Consider the following 20,709-nt stretch of genomic DNA (forward strand, 5'->3'; position numbering starts at 1 on the left):
GGGGGCAGAAAGGCTTGGCGCCCATTCGGGGGCCTGCGCTCCTCCCGGCCCCGGGCCCCGGGCCCCCTGCCCCCCGGGCCCCGGCCCCGCCCCCTCTCGGCCCGGGCTAGGTGTGCACGGCCCCGCCCTCGACCCCGCCCCTTTGGGTTTGGTCGCGCGTGCGTAGCCCTGCCTCGGTCCGCCCGCTCCCGGACTCAGTTGCGCGCGCACCGCCCCTCGCACCCGTGCGCACGCGCGGCCCCGCCCCCGTCTCCCCGGCGCTCGGAGCCCGAGTCCGCGGGAAGATGGCGGCCCCGCTCCTCCCTCTCTCCCAGCAGGTACGGGCCGGCGGGCGGGGGCGCAGCGCCGGGGCGCGGGGCGCGAGACGGGCATCGCGGTGAGGCCGATGTGCGGGGAGGCCCAGCCGGGCGGCGGCGGCTCGCGCTGAGGGGCCCCCGCGGAGGGCGGGCGAGTGGGCGGGCGGTCCTGAAGGTGACAGGCCGGCCCGGCCCGCGGCCTCCCGCGCCCTGGCGACCCTTTGCGGGCGGCGTACAGGCGGGGTAGCTGCCTGTGTCTGTACAGTCCGGGGCCCGGGCCCGGCTGCATGCCCGGCCTTCGCCGCCGCTCCCTGGCCGGGCGATGCACGGTGGCACTGGGCTCTCATTCGGGGAGGTGGGCGAGGGGAGTGAGCTTTTCTGCCGGTGCGTCGACCCCGCGAGTCTTTGTTTCCTGACGGGTCCCAGCGCCGGGGCAGACAGTGTCCCCGCCGGGGTGGACGGCAGAGCCCTGCCAGAGTCAGGACCCTACGGCAGTGCGATCCTGGACTCATCCCTCAATTCCTTGGGAGCTGTTTCCGCCACCCTTGAATCGAGAAAGGGGGGATCGCACGTCTCCGGGCCCCTCCCTGTGCCCTCAAACACGCCTGGTGGTCTTACTAAGGGGCAGTAACAGTGGAGCGACATATACGTGCAAAAAAAGAGCTTTGCGCTGGCAGCCCTGCTTTCTGGGAGGGGCGTTCATTCATTTATCCGTCAAATGTGCGTTAGTCCAGGTGCTGGGAGCGCAGCAGTCACCCAGACAGACAAGGTCGCTGCTCTCCCGGAGGCGACACTCTCAAGGGAACTAGAAACTACCTGTACCCTGCTACTAACAGCTGCCTTTATTGACTGAATACCTGTGTTGTACCAAGCACAAGATCATAAGCATTTTGTCTGAATTAATTAGCACAGAGTTGGGATTAAGAGTGAGGACACAGGGTCATATCATCTTCTGTTTAGTTCTTGGCTCTATCACGTCTTTTTTTTTTTTTAATTTTATTTATTTGACAGAGAGAGACACAGCGAGAGAGGGAACAAGCAGGGGGAGTGGGAGAGGGAGAAGCAGGTTCCCTGCAGAGCAGGGAGCCGGATGCGGGGCTCGATCCCAGGACCCTGGGATCATGACCTGAGGCGAAGGCAGACGCTTCACGACTGAGCCACCCAGGCGCCCCTATCACTTATTCTTCTGAGTGTCCTTGGGTGAAGCTCTTAGAACTCATTTGGAAAATGGAAATATAAAAAAAATATTGGGATAATGTGAAGATTAAGTGTGTAAAGTGCTTAGAACAGTGCCTGGCACATCAAAGCACTCAGTGATACTGTAATTATTATCATTTAATTCTCTGGCAGATTGGGACATATGGGAATGTAGACCACAGCAGTAAGAATGCTAAACCTTAAGAGAGCTGATAGGCAGGTTGGCACGACTGACCAGCTGTTCTAAGGAGAGAGACATGCATACCTGCTAAATCTTTCAAGAGCTAGCCAATTTGTAACACTGTCACTAAATTAAAAGTATTAAAGACCAGTGGTTATTAATTAACATGTTCTTATAACAGGGGAGTGCTATGTAAACTAGATGCCATACAGATGTGGGGTGTTATTGCTAATAGCCAGTTGCCACAGTTTAGGGTGTGTTTGTGTGTGTAGGGGTCGAAACTCGCTTTAGGCTCACTTAATGAGAAAGTGCTTCCAGTTTGGGGGGGAATCTTTTTAAAACTTCTGTCAAATTTTGACAGTAGCCCTAATTTGAACTTTGAACATGACAGTGGCTAATGTTTATTGAGTGCTTTAGAGTTTAAGTGCTTTCCAGCAGGTTGGTGCTTATCCACACAACATGGAGAGGGGAATTCTTATTTTATTGACGAAGGATTAGCTTTGGAGGAAGGCAGTGGTTTGCCACTGTGAGTTAAGGTATGAAAACATGAATCAGGTCATGTGATTCACCTGCTTAGCACCTTTCGGAATAAGATCCCAATTCCTTCTCAGGAAGCCTTGCTGGGTCTGGTGCCTGCCTGCCCTCTCCCGCCTCATGCTTTCCCCGGTACCCACACTGCAGCCATACTTGCTGCTTTTCTGCTCTTCCCGCAGTCCAGGCTTTCTCTGTTCTCAGGGTGTCCTCACTGGCTCTTCCTTCTTCCTGAAGTTCTCTTCCTTGTTTCTTCTCTTGGTGCTGTCAGTGCCTGGCTCTTTTCCCTTCTCCAGGTGGTAGCTCAGATGTCGTTCTTCCCAAACGCCTTTGCTGACCACTTGTCATAAATAGGGCCCCCTCTTCCATCCCACCAGCAGTGTGTTTCCTCCACATACTGCTCAGCACCATTCATGGTCTACAGATGTCTGTTTCCCCACGAGACCAGGCACCCAGTCAGAGCAGGTGCAGACTCTTGCTCCTGTGACCAGCACCCAGGAGTTGTCAGGTAAACGCATGAAGCAGGAACCAGAGAGTTCAACCGACCAGCGCCATTTACAGGTGGCTCTTCTCTACGTGTGGGATGGGGCTAGGGGTGGGAGCAAAATTGAAGGAGGAGTTGCAAGAGGCTGACAGCCAGGAGCCTATGACAACTTTAGGTCGCTGACTTCAGTGTTTTTTTCCTGTTCCTTTATATGTTTGTTGAACGAAGGCACGAGTAGGTTTTCTTCTTTCAGGTAGTTATGTCAACATTTCTCTATGGCTGTTCTTAGTGAAATTCTGCACCAGGTGTTCCTGTCAAGCTAGGTGGGAGGTATAGCCCTTCAGGTGTTTTCAGCCCAGCTGAGATCACACGGATTCACAGATAATTACTGGGGAAGCATGGATATGATTCCAGGATAATTTCTGGTTGAGGGCAGTCTGGGAGCCCCCTGGAGCATGAGGCTCTGCTCTGGTTGGACTGAGGTGTAGGGCGCACTTGGAATGTGGATGGCCTGTTGGAGGTGAATAAAGTGGTTGCCAGCAGGTTTGCAGAGGGGAGGGGGGCAGTGTGTTTCCCCTCTGTCCCCAGCACTTTTCCCATCAGCACCTTTCCTGGTCTGCTCCATACTCCCCAATATCTATGGCACCTCTTTCCCTATACAGTCTCTTCTGACCCTGAATACAAATCTTGCCCATTTGAAGAGTCAGGAGTCTAGGGTTGATTTCTCCCAAGCACAGCTCCCCTTTGCCTCTCCTGTCCCGGGAATGCATCTGTGTTCCTCACCCCTTTTGTACCATGTGGTCTCCTAAGCTACTGGTCATCATGCCATCCTTAACCCCAGTGGCCTGTCGTTGGTCGTCCTTGAACCCCACACCACTGGTTACTGTAACCCACCAGTTGGCCTTCACTCTATCTTCTGCATTCTTTCTCTCTGTCTGCTCCCGTCTTAGGGTCTCCCCACAGAGCATGCCCTTCCCCCACCAAGAGTCCAGCCTCCTGTTTCTCCCTTGCCAACCCTCCATCCCACCCCCCACTGGCTGCCCACTGGAATTGGCCACCTCCTTACCACATCCACAAGTTCACAGGGCTGGGCCTGTCCCCCTTCCTGCTTAGCCTCTCCCTCATAGTTCATTCCGCGCAACCACCCCCCTGCTCCAGAAACCTCCAGCTGCTCCCATTTCACTCCCCTCCGTATGTCCAGCTTGACTGCTCCTGGTTCAGCATTCCCACGCGCCCTGGGCCTGCTCCACCTTGCCGCACCATTTCCACGTAAGCCCTGGCTCTTCCCAGGGCTCCTCCACATCCCCCCACCTCATGCCGTGATCTCCTGCTGCAACCTAGCCTACCTCCCACCCATTGGAGGCCACTCTTGGAGGCCTCTTTGATGGTGTCTTCCCTCAGTCCCACCTCAATGACAGTTTTCCCTCCTGTACCTTCTGTGGGTCCCTTGCGTGGCCCTTGACCCAGGAAGCACATGGAAAGTATTGGGCTCATTAATGAAGAGTGTGCCGTGTGCCCAAGGAGTTCCACCCCCTCCCCTGTGCCACTGGGGCCCTCCTCCTTCGTCATGTGCTTCCTATGCCCAGGCACTTGAGATACATCATCCTTTTAATGGGTGCCAGGTTCTAAATTTTTATTCCCATTTTGCAAACAGGAAACTGAGACCCACAGAGATTTAAGTCACTTGCCGGAGTCCCATAGTTGGTGGGTCGACCCCACATCTGTCTGCCTGCAGAGCCCTGCTCTTTCTCCTCTTTCAGGCAGCCTGCTGGGCACCTCGCCCAGAGCAACACCCGGTGAACGTGTCTGCAGTGAATGCCAAGTGCTTGGGGCACTTGTTTGTCCTTTCGTCTCTTGTTTTTTTTCTCTAAAATAATTGCTACTCTCTCTGTCTTACTAGAATGCTAATGGTGATGTGGTATAAGTTGGTGAGTAGAGAGTCAGGTTTTAGAGTAAAGATTGGCCCTACCCTGTAAGATCCAGAATTTCTTGGCTCTTTATCTTATTGACCTGCATTGGCCTGGTTTGTGGACCAAGTAGCTACCAGTTAAGCAAGAACATGTAAATTTTGCTCCCTTTGCCCCAATTTTGAATTTCATTATTTTTTTAAAGATTTTATTTTAGGGAGAGGAAGAAGCAGGCTCCCCACTGAGCAGGGAGCTTGACGCGGGCCCCGATCCTAGGACCCTGAGATCATGACCTGAGCCGAAGCAGACGCTTAACCAACTGAGCCACCCAGGCGCCCCAATTTTGACCTTTAAAGCAACTTTCCCATGCTTGGTTCTTCACACGATCAGCTGCTCCGGGAAGTGGACTGTCTTTGATCAGATGGTACCTGAGAGCTGAGTGTCTACTCTCTGATGCCTCAGGCCACCTCACATTATTATGCTGTCAGATGGGTGCAACCACCCCCCCCCCATGAGAGGCATCTCGACAGCCATGCTGGGGGTGCTTTCAGGGGCTCCCCACTCAGACCTCACCTGAGCAGCCAGCGTCCACTCGGAAGACTACTCCACATTCTTCCTCAAAGACGACTCTCCCACCCCATTATCATTTGAGGTCCCTTCAGGTTGTGTTTTTCAGTGTTCAGGTCCCCAGATGTCCTTTCAGTACCCTCAGTTGTGCTATATTTTCTGTATCTCAGTTTCTCCATGTGCAAATTGGGAGTAACTCCCCGTTATGTATCTGCCTCTTGACAGTGGAATGTCAGCACCCCACGCACGCTGTTCGTTCAGTAGATGTGTATTAGGCATTTTCTCTCTGCTGGGCACCTCATGGGCAGTGGGATGCAGCAGGGAACCTGAAGATAGCTCTGTCCTGTGCGGCCGAGGTTCTCAGGAGCGGGGCACGGACGGAAATAAGCAGATACATAGTGTGTCCCAGGGCGAAAAAGTGATCTTCGAGGTGAGAACTGAAGTAGAGTTTATGGTCCCACATGTGAAGTCGGGGAGGCCTCGGGAGGCCTCAGGAGCCCCGGACTGAGCAGGAAAGGCATTTTGTATTGCTCACTGTATCCTCCCGAGTCACGCTGGTCAGTCTTCTCCGCACTTTATAAAGGTGTAAACTGAGGCCCAGAGGCATATGTCAGTTGTGAAAGTCACACCCAGCAAGCTCGAGCTGACATAGCTCATCTAATGCAGGCTTGGGGCTCTGTGTTGCATTGTAGGTTTTGTTTGTTTGTTTATTTCTTAAGTAGGCTCCACGCCCAGCATGGAGCCCAATGCGGGGCTTGAACTCACTACCCTGAGATCAAGACCCCAGCTGAAATCAAGAGTCCGTTGCTTAGCCAACTGAGCCACCCAGGCGCCCCCCCCCTTTTTTTTAACTGCCAAGCGTTCAACAGTGTGAGATCTCATTTGCTTTTAAACAGTAGTCATGCCACCTAACCTGTAGATACTGTGGAGTCTGATGGAGAAAAGATCACTTGTTTGAATTCTTAGTTTATTGTTTTAATCTCATGTCACTGGAGTCATGGGAGAAACAGAGCTGCCTTATCGTCTTTACAGGTTCCCCTGCGCGGGTGGGTGTTTGCTGCTCCATGACTGATGCAGAAATGAATGAGCCATGCCTGGTCCACGAGGAGGGTCGGCTTGCTCCAGGCCACGGTGGAGGCCCAGGCCATGGGTGGTCTGAGCTGGATGAGGGGTGGATAACTTGCTTCCACTTGGGAAAGGACTGCATGGAGAAGGGGCATTTGGGCTGGGCTGTGGGGATGCTGGGAAGAGAGGAAGGAATGCTTTTTCAGACAGAGGGAAAGCAGAATAAACAGAAGCCAAGACACTGGAATTCCAGCTCAAAGGGCCTAAATGGAGGCCAGGGCTGGGGACTCTGGGGTCCATAGCCCTCTTTTAACTAGGGTGACTTAGGGATTAAAGAAAGAAGGTGGTTGGTAAATGGGACACAGTTTGTGCCTGGCCTACAGATTGGCCTGAGACAAAAGGGACTGACAGGGTTTCTGCTTGCCTAGAGAGTGGCTGATGGTGGTGGTTGCGGGGGTGGGGGTGGGTGGGTAGAGGGAAGGAGACCTGCCTGCCGGGTGGCCCAGAGGGCTGCTCCTGCTTAGAATGCTCTGTTCGCCATAGTAGGCCCAGCCCTCAGTGTCACAAGCTGCTGGAGGGAAGTAGAGGTTGCAGATGACCACAAACAGTCATGTCCTTAGACTTCCGTCTGGCCCTGCTTACTGGGTGGGATTGCTGTACTCTTGATGGCAGAACCAATTTACTGATCATGTTTCAGACCAGCTGATAGAAAGTCAGTTCTCCTTTTGTATACACCGGTTAAAAGCTGGGAAGGATGGTGCCAGGAAGGCTGGCCGTCACCGTCTGCAGACTGGAATCGGGCTTCTGCCCCATCCAACACATTGCTCACCTGCATCCCATGCTTCCCAGTTCTACCCTCCCTGTTTGCTTTGCCCTGCGGCCCCTGGGCCTTTTTGTTTGTTTTTTTTTTTTTAAAGATTTTTATTTGAGAGAGCGAGCACGTGCACGAGCCGACGCGGGGCGGGGGGGGGGGGGGCGGTGGGCAGAGGGAGAGGGAGAAGCAAACTACCTGCTGAGCAGGGAGCCTGACATGGGGCTTGATCCCAGGACCCTGGGATCATGACCTGAGCTGAAGGCAGATGCTTAACTGAGCCACCCAGGAGCCCCAACCCTGGGCCTTTCTTTCAGTTGCTTGCTCAGGCGACATTCCCTCTTGCCTCAGGGCCTTTGCACGTGCTTTTTATGGCTCCCTTTCTGGGATGTTCTTCCACCCACTTTATTTCTGGGTTAACCTCTACTCCTCTTCATATCTCAGCTGGCACATCACTTCCTAAGGTAAAGCCTTCCCTGACGGGTTGGCCCAGCTTCTCTGTTCATGCCTCTGGGGATGCTCTGTACTTTTTCCACATGCCAGTCTGTAATTTTCTGTTGGTGGCATTATCAGATTGATGGTTAGTCTCCCCACCACATAGACTACAAGTCCACAAAGGACTGTTTTAATTTGTCCTTGTTCCCCAGGTGCTCAGTAATCATTTGTTAAACAAATGGCAGAATGGTAGAGCAGGCCCACAGTATGTGAAGCAGGGAGGAGCTATGGCAGGTTCTTGAGGAGTGGAGTGACACGTTCAGATCTGACCACTTGAATAGAGAATGGGCAGAGCTGGGGACTGGCTCAGAGATGTTTGTTGTGATATGAGCATGAAGTGATAAAAGAGCAACCTGGCCTGAGGTTGTTTCCAGAAGAGTAAAAGGGGTTGGTGATCGAAGGAGTGTGTGGGATGGTTGTTTGCACTGGGACCTTCTAAGTGTGGGGAGGAGGCAGGAGAAGGAGGCAGGTGCAGTGTCCAGCCAGCAGGGCAAGACCAGCCTTCCTGGGTGGTGCCAGGTGGGTGGCTGGGTCAGGTGAGACAAGACCCATCACCTTGCAGTGGGCCCTCCTGGCCTGGTGGGATCCCACATTTAGGTGCAGTTGAGAAGCAGCCTAGCTCCCAGGGGCACCATTGGGTTCCATTTGCTGAGCACCTACCCTGTCTTGGTCTGGGACCAAGAAGAATAAAACTGAGCCCCTGCCCTTTAGATGGCTCAACTGGAGCTGGACTCCCAGGCCTACAGCTAAGTAGGAGCCCCTGTGGCAGATACCCTGGTGGAGGTCGGGTGGCAGCCTGCAGAAGTGGGACGAATTGCCTTCACTGGCTTGGAAAGAAGGAGAGCAGGAAGAGGGGGCCTGTGTCTTCCTTCCTCTTTTCCCTCTTCTGTTCCAGCAGAACTGGAGGAAGCAAATGGGTGCAGCCTTTCAGACTGGCTGCTCCCCACCCCCCACTCCCTCCCACCCCATCAGAGCCCTGTTCCTTGACTCTGGTAACCCAGGTATTGGGGAGAGATTTGGGGTGCAGATCTTGTACAGAAGAAGGGAGGGGGGGTTTGACACCCGCTTTGTGTCCATTCACCATTGACTCCCCATTAGGGAAGTGTCATTGTCACTGTCCCTGTGCTCGTTTCTGAACAAGGAAACAGAGGAGGACAGAGCTAAAGTGACAGGTTTCAGGCCTCCCAGGGAGTTGGGGTGTTTGGATCAGACCGTAGCTCCAAAGCCAGTGTTCTCTCCTGTGGACGGCACACCATGGGCTCCTGGGAGGGCAGGAGCAGCTCTGTCCCTGCTGTGTCCTGAGCCCCTGCGGCAGGCAGGTGATAATCGGCCTGTTGGGTGGCTGCACGCTCCAGAGAGAGGCCAGGGAGCAGTCTTCTCTAACTGATGGTAGTCGATTAGTGGAAATGTTCTGTCTCCAGACATTCTGTCTGAAGAAGCAGGCACCCAGTGCGCTGGTGAGGGGAGTCAGGGAGGCCTGACGGCCAGGCCCCCACCCTTTCGCAGGGCTCCCTGTGTCTCTTCACTTGTGCTGTGAGGGGGCGTGGGGAGGGGAGTTCTCTGATTTACTAATGACAGGAACAAGCATGCCTGTCGAGCCACAGAAAATTGGCTTTTCTTAATCCACAAGGATGTTTTCAGTTTTACATATTCAGTGGGAAAAGGAAATGATCTTCTTTCAGACTGCTTTTAAAGGGGGAAAGAATAAACAGGAAAAAAATAAAGAAAAGAAAAGGCCTGTTGAGGGTGAGGTCCTCACAGGGAGATTATTAATCCAGGACTGGAAAGTTTAGGGCATGGATTAACCCTCTAAATTCCCCCACACCCTAGCAACAGCCCTGTTTGTGGCTGGAGGTGCCAGGACCCGGCAGCACCTAGGTGTGTGCTGTGGAGAACATTGCCCCCGTTGGGAGTTTTCTTTGATCAAGACCAGAATGGTCTCTGGGCCCATAGTGCCGTACCCCTGTATCCTTGTGGATACTTCCTCCACCGAGAAAAGGATTCCGCAGGGGATGAGCAGACGCCCACAGTTGCTGAGTGCGTGCAAGTCGGTGCTGTTGTTTCTCTCGCCCACACGCCAGACCAGGGAATCAGCATTTTCTTTCACGCCAAGCTGGTCCTGTTGGCATTCGGCCTCTTGATTTAATTTTTTGTTGCCTTTTAGCCACTCGGAATTATCCTTTAATTCACAGCTACTAAGCACTTAACCTGCTGTGTGTGTAATTGCATGTTTTAAAAAAAATAATAAGTAAGACTAAGAACTAGTAAAAGACTGTTGGGAGCAACTCAGCCAACTAGTTGAGTGAGAAAATGAGTACAATACGTACTGCAGCGTAGCCAACATTTGGTGAAATATTTTATCATTTTTTGGCAAAGATCATTTCGTGTGGTGTGCTGTCAGGACTGCGATTTGATGCTTGCCAAACACGCCCTGATTAGTAGCCTTGCCTGACTTCCCTTCCCACCCCCACCTCTGATTCTTTATAATAAAGCCAGCTTCTCTGTCTCAGTGATAGTAATAAGAAGGGCAGCAATGGATACAGTAGCATTTGGGGGCTGTAGGGTGTGCTTTACCTATGTATTCTCATCCGGTACTTAAAGTAATCCTCAGGGCAGGCACTGTATTATTCCCATTCCATGGCTGGGGAAACTGAGGCCCTGGGAGGCTTTGTAGCTTGTCTTCCCTCTGCTGCTGAGTGGTGGAACTGTGTCTACCCAAGCATCAACCTCTCTGCACCCATCTCACCCACTCCCTCCTGAGGCTCCATCAAAATCTTACCCATTCCGTAAACAAACAAACAAACACGTTTATTTAAAAAAAAAAAAGTTTGTGGAAGGCCTGCTTACAGAGCCAGCATTGCAAGAGGTAGAATAAGTGTGAGACTTCTAACTCACCCCCTACCCCCCCAGAATTGAAAATGTAGGAAGGAGGTGCCCCAGTCATTAGAGAGCCTTGACAAAAATTGGACATTAAGAAATGTCCCACTTGTAGGTTTGGGGCTATGGAAATGTGGAGGAGAGAGAGACTCATTTCAGTTGGGGGGAATTGGGGAGGTTTTTAAAGCAGGGGGTCGGTTGTGGGGCTGGGAGGTAATTGGCCTTGAGCAGGCACAGCCCCCCACCCGAGGCATAGGGAATAATTTGTGCCCAGACAGGGAGCATCTTGTGCACAGTACGTAGAGAATCTGCCAGAGCAGGAAGGAGAGCGGGGACTGAGTGCTGTGCATGCAAATGTCTCTGAGTGTCTCTGAGCGGAAGTCCAGGTGAATGCGTGTGTGGTGGGGAGGGAGGGGGAAGTAGTGAAATTAGCCCAGCAGGGGCAGGGGATGGCTGTGGGGCACCTCGAGAGCTAGGCTAACGGTTGGAACCTCATAGTCTTCACCAGCCAGGGGCGTGACCATGTGAATTCCTCTCCCTGCTCCTGCCAGCACGTTTGTTCTTCTGTGGTTGTTCCCTGACCAGACCACGATGCTCCGCTCCTCCTTGGTGGTGGCGACTGTCTTTTGCTCACCATGGAATCCGGGAGCCTACTGGGTACCTGGTGCCTAGAGGACCCAGGCTCTGTAGAAGAGCAGTGGATGCCCGGAGGCTGATGATGCCACCCTCAGAGAGGAGGGGAGAGGCATAGAGCTGCCGAACTGATCCTCCTAGGGATCCCCGAGTCCTGGGCAGCAGTGTGCCCATTTATGGGATGGTGAAATATCGGGCCAGAGCTCAGCACATGGCAGAGACGTTGGAACCCCAGGGTGGCTGATCTAGGAAAGGAATTTTGGGAAGATTCAGGGCACACTTCGGGAAAGTTGGAAGCACTGTGGGAAGTGGGCATTCTCGAGGAAGGCAGTAGGTGCCCTGCTGTGTAGGGGCCGTTACTGCTGAGCTGTCACCCCTGTGAGTCTGTTCAGGGCCTAGTCCACCGTGCAGAGGAAGGAAGGACAGAATGGACAGGGGCTGTTCTCTGAGAGGCTGGGAAGAGCGATATCCAGGGAGGGCTCTGGGGAGGCCTGGTCCGCTTTTGATCTTAAGCAGCATTTTTGGGAGAACAGGCCAGGATCTGCTCCCTGCTCCACCCAGGCTGTCTGGGCAAGGTCCTGGGAGCTCCTTATTGTCTGACCCTTTCCAGTCCCATCCACCTGTTCTCTGTGTGGCTGCATTCAACCCCATGCCCCTCCCTACATGCCCATCCCCTGCCCCCTTCAGGACCCTGCTCCCTTGGTGTTTCCCCACCAGTGGTGCCTCTTTCCATCTGTGTTGCAGGCCTGTCTACCACCAGGGCTTCAGTGCAGGTGCTCCTAGGCATGCTTGTTGTCTTGTATCCCGTTGGGCAGGCTCAGCTGGGGCAGTGGCAGTCTCCCTGCCCTCACAGGTGCATGTGTGGGCTGCTGAGTGCCCCCGCCACCCCTGTCTGTTTACTTGGCAGCCCTCCGTGTGCATTGTTATGTGCGATGACATTCCCCTCCAGACTAGGATCTCCAAGACACTCTGTAGAAACTGCTTGACTGGGAATGAGATTTCCACCTCCATGTCCCATGGGGACATCCCAGAGAAACATGTTTAAAGGTGTCTGTTTAGGCACAGTGAGTGGCTGCATTCCTTGGCCTCATCCCCCTGGAGGCCTACCAAAGTCCTCCCCACCGCTGCCCCCCCCCATCGCTCCCCCTGTCGCCCACTCTGCGTAGCTAAGTGCATATTCAGTTCCCTGGCTCTTGTGCACGTCTGCTCAGGTCGTTGCGGGGATCACGTTCCGGGCTCTCAGCAGGGTGGGCACAGACCCTCTTACCTCACTGTGTCCGCCCTTCCTGGCTGGCTGAAACCGTGCTGAATGAACCCAAGTCCCTGCCGGGCCCCTCTGCCCTGGAGTCCACCTTGCCCATCCCTGACCCCTGGCTCAGGCTCTGGAGGCTCCGGCTGAGCCTCCTGCTGTCATAGCTCTCACATCCCGGGGCACCTTGTGCTGTAGTCATGCGCTCACTTTGCCTGCCTGTCTCCCCATCTTGAGCCCTAGAACTCTGTCTCACACCCTTCTGTATCCTTGATTCTTCCTCATAGTGCAGAATGAACGTATGTTTGTTGAATGAGTGAATGAATGAATTTCTAAGTCCCAAGGGCAGACCACTCTTCCGGGAAGTTTTCTGTGAAGAGTAGGTGGGAAGTCAGTAGTCTGAAGTGGAATGGCCTGAGGGGACATTTCTAAAGATTTTATTACTTTATTTGAGAGAGAGAGAATGAGAGAGAGAGAGCACGAGAGGGAAGCGGGTCAGAGGGAGAAGCAGACCCCCCGCTGAGCGGGGAGCCCTTTGTGGGACTCGATCCGGGACTCCAGGATCATGACCCGAGCTGAAGGCAGTCGCTTCACCAGCTGAGCCACCCAGGCGCCCCGGGGGGACGTTTCTAGAGATGGGTGCCGGTTTCACACGGGAGCCGGTGGAAGGGAGAGGTCGAGGAGGAGAATGGGACTATAGATAGTTGACATTGGAGGAGTGCTCACCCCATGCCAGCCTCTGGTGCTGGGAATGCACAGCCTTATTTTCCAGATGAGGAAACCGAGGCACAGAGAGGCTGCTCACCCTCCCCAGGGTTGCACAGTAGTCTAGTGGTGGGGTGGGACTTGAGTCCACATCTGTCTAGTGGCATTGTTGACCTCCGTGTGGTTCTGGTCCCCGCCCCCCCCCCCCCCCCCAGCACCAGGCCAAGAGGTGTGGGTGGAGACCTTCAGGACTCAGTGTAGGTCCTGCTTCCTGCAAAGGGTGGTGTGTCAGGGTGGGAAGGTTGCCTCAGGTGACCTCAGCTTCTCTTTTATTTCCATTTCTGGTAGATGGGGCCAAGAGCAGTGGTCTTCTGGGAGCGCTGAAGCTTTTACACGTTGAGTCGGCATTCCTCCTGATAGTTCCTGGCCTTGAACTCACTCTGGCTGTCTTCACCTTGACGCTTCAGTGTGTGTCTCAACTTTCGCGCATGGTTTTCTTGCTCTTTGGTTCTCTTTGTAGGTGGGGATTGCAGGCCTTACCCCCCACCCCCACCCCATGTCATGTCCCCACCGCAGGCCTTGAGTTCCTAGTGGGTTAGACGGAGGCCCCGCATGCTGTGCTGAATGGCGGGTGCACATCTTCAGCTAGTCCTTCGTCATGGCAGTCATTTGGGTCCCCAGAGAGAATCCTGTATCTTCAGATCCCTCTTCTTATATGTGGCTCTTTGTCTTTCCTGTCTTATTTACAAAAGCAGTGTGCATTAATGTAGAACATTGGTGAACTCAGAAAGCCACGGGTGTGGGGCAGGGAATCAGTTCACTGGTAGGAATCAGTGTTAGCATGTGGCATCTGTCCTGCCACATTCAGGCCCATGTGCATATGTGATCGCTATGGGCTTACCAGCCAGGTCATCACTGTGTGTGCTGGTTTGGGCCCTCCCTTTGCACTTAGCAAATACCTGACGATCATACCCCACTTGTAAATGTTCTGCCCGTGCTGTTTTACTGCTGTGTGGGATCCTCGCCTGTTTTTAACCTCTGCTGTCACCCGTAGTCCTTGCCCTCCAGCACGGTGAACTGATAAAATGCTCTTGCCTTTCCCCACCTCCTGCATAGTTGGTCACTTCCTCGGGGTAGACCCCCCAGGGGGAGACCTTACAGTAGCAGAAGGGTGTGTGTGTATGTGTGTGTTAAAGAAGTGCTAGTTTTGGGACTCCTGGGTGGCTCAGTCAGTTAAGTGGCTTCCTTCAGCTTGGGTCATGATTTAGGGTCTCGGGATCGAGTCCCACATCGGGCTCCCTGCTTAGTGGGGAGCCTGCTTCTCCCTCTGCCTGACGCTCCCCCCTGCTTGTGCATGCTCTTTCTCTGACAAATAAATAAATAAAAATCTTTAAAAAAAAAGTTAAAAAAAAGTGCTAGTTTTTATTGTTTGTCAAAAGTATGCACTGCTGGTGATAAAGCTGCATTTTGTTTATCGTACTTAACACTTAAAGTGGCTTGTACCATTAGGATCCTTGCCAAAGCAGAAACATATCAAATGTTGGTCTTGAATTATGTAAGGTTTTTACACACACTCAAAGTAGAGGGAAGAGTTTAATGAACTCCCATGTGCCCACCACCTGTTTACAACAAATGCCGTGTTTTTTTTAAAGTAGACTCCATACCCAACGTGGGGCTTGAACTCATGATGCTGAGATTGAGAGTCATATGCTCTACCGACTGAGCTAGCCAGGCACTCAAACAAATACCATTCTCTCTGCACTTGTCTACCATCCCCTGACCTCCTCTGCCAAATACATTTTTATTTCTGAGGTTTTTATTTTAAATCTCAGAAATCAGGGTGTCTAGGTGGCTCAGTCGGTTTGGTGTCCCAACTCTTGATTTTCGCTTGGGTTGTGATCTCAGGATTGTGAGATCAAGCCCCGGGTTGGACTCCCCACTCAGCAGGGAGTCTGCTTGAGATTCTCTCTCCTTCTCCCTCTGCCCCTCTCCCCCATGCTCTTGCTGCTCTCTCTCTTTCTCTCTCAAAATAAATCTTAAAAAAGAAATCTCAGAAATCATATTTCAATTTGCATTTCTGACAAGAAGACCATTTTTCTTTACATAACCATGGTGCCATATCAACACCTTATGCATTTAATCATTCCTTAGTATTATTCCATCGATACCCAGTCCCTATTCAGTATTCTTTCCCTGAGTGTCTCAGAATGTCACCTTGTTGATTGTGAGGTCTCCTGTCTCTCTCACTCTCTTTTTAAAATTTATTTTGAGATAATTATAGATTTACATGCAGTTGAGGAAAAATAATGCAGAGTGATCCTGTGTATTCTTCACTCTGTTTCCTGCAGTGATAACACTTTGCAAATCTGTAGTACACCATCACAACCAAAACTTTGACATTGCTGCAGTCAGGTGCAGACCGGTTCCATCCCACACAGGGATCCCACCTCTTGGCCCTTTTAACTACTCCCATGCCTTCCTTCACCCCTGGCACCTGCTAATCTGTTCATTTCCAGAATTTCAGCATTTTAGTGATGCTATATAATAGAGTCATTCAGCACATAACCTTTGGAGATTGGCCTTTTTTACTTAGTATGATCCTCTGGAGATTCTTTTAGGTTGTTGCACATATTAGTAGTTCATTCCTTGGCATTTTTCATTGCCAAGTGGTATTCCATAGGGTGTGTATGTATGGGTCACAGTTCATTTAACCAATCCCCCATCGAAGGACATGTGGTGTGTTTCCAGTTTGGGGCAGTTATGAATCAAGCTGCACTAAACATCTGAGGACAGGATGTTATGTGAACCCAAGTCTTCATTTCTCTGGATAAATGCCCAGGACAATTGCTGGGTCTTGTGACAGTTGCACACTTAGTTCTTTTTAAGAAACTGCTGAACTGTTTTCCAGAGTAGCTGTACATTTTTACCTTCCCAACATCAATGTGTGAGTGATCCAGTTTCTCTGCATGCTCACTGGTGTCATTGTTATTTTCACCATTCTGATGGGTGTGTGGTGGCATCTCCCTGTGGTTCTGATTTGCATTTCCCTAATGACTAACGTATGCTGATCATCTTTTCATGGGCTTACTTGCCATCTGTATGTCTTCTTGGGTGAGATCTCTCTTTATGTCTTTGGCCCGTGTTCTCATTTGATTATTTGCCTTTTTTTTTTTTTTAAAGTAAACTCTGTGCCCAATGTGGGGCTTGAACTCACTACCCCAGGATCAAGTCGCATGTGCCACCCACTGAGCCAGCCACACACCACCCCGTCCCCTCCATCGTTTGCTTTTGTGCCTTTGAATTTTGACCGTTCTTTGTATATTTCAGATACTAATCCTTTGTCACATCTGTGATTTGCAGATATTTCTGTGACTTGGCTTGTCATCCCCTTACCAGGGTCTTTCACAGAGCAAACATTTTTCATTTTGATGAGGTCCAATTTATCAGTTTTTCCTTTTATGAGTCAGGCTTTTGGTATCAAGTCTAAGAACTCTTTGCCCAGCCCTTGATCCTGAATATTTTATTGTGTTTTTTTTTTTTTGTCCCCAAAAGTATTATTCCATTTAAGTTTTTCCATTTAAGCCTGTGACCCATTTGGAGTGAATTTTTGTAGAAAGAGTGAGACTTGGGTTTAGGCTCATTTTCTTCCTCTGGATGTCCAGTTGCTTCAGTGCCATATGCCGTGCAGGCCTCTTTCCTCCTGAATGGCCCTGCACCTCTATCAGTAGTCGGTCGGGTACACCCGTGTGGGTCTGTTTCTGGGCTCTCCGTTGTGTCCCATGGCTCTGTGTGTCTACCCCTTCGTCACTGCCATGCTGCCTTATAGTGAGGCTTGAAATCGGGTAGACTGATTCCTCCCACTTTATTTTTCTTCTTCAAAATTGTTTTAGCTATTTTGGTTCCTTTGCCTGTCTCTATACATTTTAGAAGAATCTTATTTTTATCTACAAAAAATCTTGCTGGAGTTTGGTAGGAATCAAGTAAAACCTGCATATCAGGGGTGTGCACATTAACTGTGCAGTGTTGCATTGCCCCCCAGAAAAGCCAGGTGATCGTCTTCCCACCCACAGGGCCCAAGAGGCTCGTTCCCCACTTTGCCGACTCTGCCAACCTGATAGCAAATGCTGGTGCTTCAGTCTGTTTTGCCGTATGGAAATTGAACATTTCCCCCAACTTTGCTGTGTCTTTTCTTTCTGAATCTCTTTTATCTTATACTTTGCTCATTTTAAAAATTAGGATATATTTTTTCTTGTGATTTATAAAAGCTCTCTTCCACATCAGTGTTCTTCTTCTCTCAGCAAGGTTTACCTTAGCTCTGGTTTAGAAACTTCTGATGGGACAGTTGGAGAGAGCTGTCAGTTCCTGGGAGGTTAGAGATGCCCCAGTGTTTTTTGATGTTTTTGAATGCTGATGAGCTAAATCCCAGGTTCCTCAGCCACAGAATACGACTGTGCACGTTGCCAAGATAATGGCTTTGCAAGCAGTGAGGGCAGCTAACGCTAAATGGAAGGCAGAAATGTAACGACTATTAAGTGAGCACTTATTTAGGCTGTGTTTTTTTAAAAATTATTATTATTTTAAATTTTATTTATTTAAGTAATCTCTACACCCAGTGTGGGGCTTGAAATCATGACCCTGAGATCAAGAGTTGCATGCTCTTCTGACTGAGCCAGCCAGGTGCCCCATGGGCTGCATTTTTGTTTTGTTTTTTTGTTTTTAGATTTTATTTATTTGACAGAGACACAGTGAGAGAGGGAACACAGCAGGGGGAGTGGGAGAGGGAGAAGCAGGCTTCCCGCTGAGCAGTGAGCCCGATGCGGGGCTCGATCCCAGGACTCCGGGATCATGACCTGAGCTGAAGGCAGACGCTTAACAACTGAGCCACCCAGGGGCCCCGATGGGCTGCATTTTTGTATCAGCATCTGGTTTTCCAAGTAGAAACTCAGACCAGGATGTCTTTGGGTGTTATTTGGCTAATTCTTGCAAAACTTGGCAACTTGATTGAAAAATACACCATTTGCATTTCCCTGATGATGAGTGATGTTGAGCATCTTTTCATGTGTCTGTTTGCCATCTGGATGTCTTCTTTGGAGAAATGTCTGTTCATGTCTTCTGCCCATTTTTAATTTTTAATTTTTAAAAAAATTTTAAAAGATTTTATTTATCTATTTGAGAGAGAGAGAAGCAGACTCCCAGCTGAGCAGGGAGTCTGGAGTGGGGCTCAATCCCAGGACCCTGAGATCATGACCTGAGCCGTGGACAGATGCTTAACTGACTGAGCCACCCATGGGCCCCATCTTCTGGCCATTTTTAAATTGGATTATTTGGTTCTTTGGTGTTGAGTTGTGTAAGTTCTTTATATATTTTAGATACTAACCCTTTATTGGATATGTCATTTGCAAATATCTTCTCCCATTCAGTAGGTTGTCTTTTAGTTTTGTTGGTTGTTCCTTTGGCGTGCGGAAGGTTTTTAATTATTTTTTTTCAAAGATCCTTTTATTCATTATTTTTATTTTAAAGATTTTATTTATTTGAGAGAGAGAGTGAGCACAAGCAGGAGGAGTGGCAGGCAGAGGGGGAGGCGGAAGCAGGCTTCCTGCAGAGCAGGGAGCCCAATGCGGGGCTTCATTCCAGGACCCTGGGATCATGACCTGAGCCTAAGGCAGACACTTGACAGACTGAGCCACCCAGGTGCCCCAGAAGCCTTTTATTTTGATAAGTCCGAATAGTTTATTTTTGCTTTTGTTTCCCTTGCCTCAGGAGACCTATCTAGAAGGATGCTGCTATGACCAGTGTCAGAGAAATTACTGCCTCTTCTATTGATCTTTATGGTTTTAGGTCTCACATTTAGGTCTTTAATCCATTTTGAGTTTATTCTTGTGTGTGGAGTAAGGAAGTGGTCCAGTTTTATTTCTGCATGTTGCTGTCCAGTTTTCCCAACACCTTTTGTTAAAGATGTCTTTTCCTTATTGAATATTCTTTCCTGCTTTGTTGAAGATTAATTGACCATATAATTGTAGGTTTATTTCTGGACTTTCTATTCTGTTTCCATTTTTGTATCTATGTATTATATCTTTTTGTGCCAGCACCAGACTGTTTTGATTGCTAAAGTTTTGTAATGTAACTTGAAGTCTCAAATTGTGGTACCTCCAGTTTTGTTTTTCTTTTTCAAGATTGCTTTGGCTATTCAGGGTCTTTTGTGGTTCCATACAAATTGTAGGATTGTTTGTTCTAGTTCTGTGAAAAATGCTATTGGTATTTTGATAGGGATTGCATTGAATGTGTAGATTGCTTGGGGGTGGTATAGATATTTTAACAATATTTGTTCTTCCAACATCACTCATCATCAGGGAAATGCAAATCAAAATCACATTCAGATATCACCTTACACCTGTCAGAATGGCTAAAATCAAAACCACAAGAAACAACAAGTATTGGCGAGGATGTGGAAAAAGAGGAACCCATATGCACTGTTGGTGGGAATGCAAACTGGTGACAGTTACCGAGGTTCCTCAAAAAATTTAAAGTAGAACTGCCTTACAATCTAGTAATCGCAGTACTGAGTATTTACCCAAAGAGTACAAAAACATGAACTTGAAGGGATATATGCATTCCTATGTTCATTGCAGCATTATTTACAAAAGTCAGACTATGGAAACAGCCCAAGGTCCATTGAGAGTTGAGTGGATAAAGAAGAGGAGGTATATATATATACAGTGGAATATTACTCAGCCATAAGGAAGAATGAAGTCTTGCCATTTGCAACGACACGGATGGAGCTAGAGGGTATTATACTAAGCGAAGTCAGTCAGTCAGAGAAAGACAAATACCACATGATTTCACTCATATATGGAATTTAAGAAATAAAACAAACGAACAGAGGAAAAAAGAGACAAACCAAAAAACAGACTCTTGACTACAGAGAACAAACAGATGGTTACCAGAGGGGAGGTGGGTGGGGGCGGGGGAAAGAGGCAATGGGGATTAAAGAATAGTTATCTTGATGAGCACTGAGTAATATATGCAAGTGTGGAATCACGATATTGTACACTGAAACTAGTACAACACTGTGTGCTGACTACAGTGAAATTAAAAAAAAAAAAGGATATAGGACAGTAGAAAAGAAAAGAAAAATACAGCTGTTACGGGGTCTTGGCTTTCCGGGGGAAATGACAAGCTGCACTGGTTTTCAAGTCAGTTTATACAGTCGAGTTGAGTCTTGCACTCTGACCTCTTGGGTTGAATAAAACGCACCATCACGTAATCACGTGCGTGCATTTTCCCAAGGCTGCCATGCATGGGAGGCTGTGCTGTGACCCAGTGCCCAGCTCTGTCATGCCTGGGCTGTTTTTGCAGCGTGCAAAGTAGGTTAGGGCCACATGACCTGGGCGCTCCTCTGGCTCTGTCACTCATTGGCTCTGTGACCCTGGGCAAGGTACCCTCAGTCTGAGCACCTGTTAATTGGGGCTAACAATATACCTGTGCCGTAGTGTTGTTGGAGCATTAAATGAGGTACTAGATAGGAAACCATGAGTGCTCCATAAATGTGCCCCCCTATTTATCAGAGCAAGGACTTAAACTTTTTTCCAAAAGTCTTAAAAACTGGTTAGCTTTAAAAAATGCCATTTTTGAAATGAGCAAGCCTGGCAATCATTGCTTTGTTTGGCATGAAAGCACACCCTTTCCCGGAAGAGTGGGAATTCTCCTGGTT

General features: G+C 50.0%; 1 protein-coding gene across 10 annotated transcripts in view; it reads left to right on the forward strand.

The window, feature by feature from the left end:
- Nucleotides 1-242: 242 nt before the first annotated feature.
- EPS15L1 (epidermal growth factor receptor pathway substrate 15 like 1) overlaps nucleotides 243-20,709 on the forward strand; it is a 94,703-nt gene continuing 74,236 nt past the window's right edge. For 9 of the 10 annotated variants that reach the window (XM_028086962.2, XM_028086968.2, XM_088016665.1 and 6 more), the window contains exon 1: nucleotides 257-317. In XM_028086962.2, the coding sequence (XP_027942763.1) occupies nucleotides 285-317 (33 nt within the window). In that variant the 5' untranslated portion in view covers nucleotides 257-284. Of the gene's footprint in view, nucleotides 318-20,709 lie in introns of all 10 variants that reach the window. The other variant, XM_028086963.2, reaches the window with a different exon arrangement.

This window comes from Eumetopias jubatus, unplaced genomic scaffold, assembly GCF_037043125.1.
Source record: "Eumetopias jubatus isolate StellerSeaLion01/CBP00866 unplaced genomic scaffold, mEumJub1_p1.0 scaffold_1, whole genome shotgun sequence".
Classification (NCBI taxonomy): domain Eukaryota; kingdom Metazoa; phylum Chordata; class Mammalia; order Carnivora; family Otariidae; genus Eumetopias; species Eumetopias jubatus.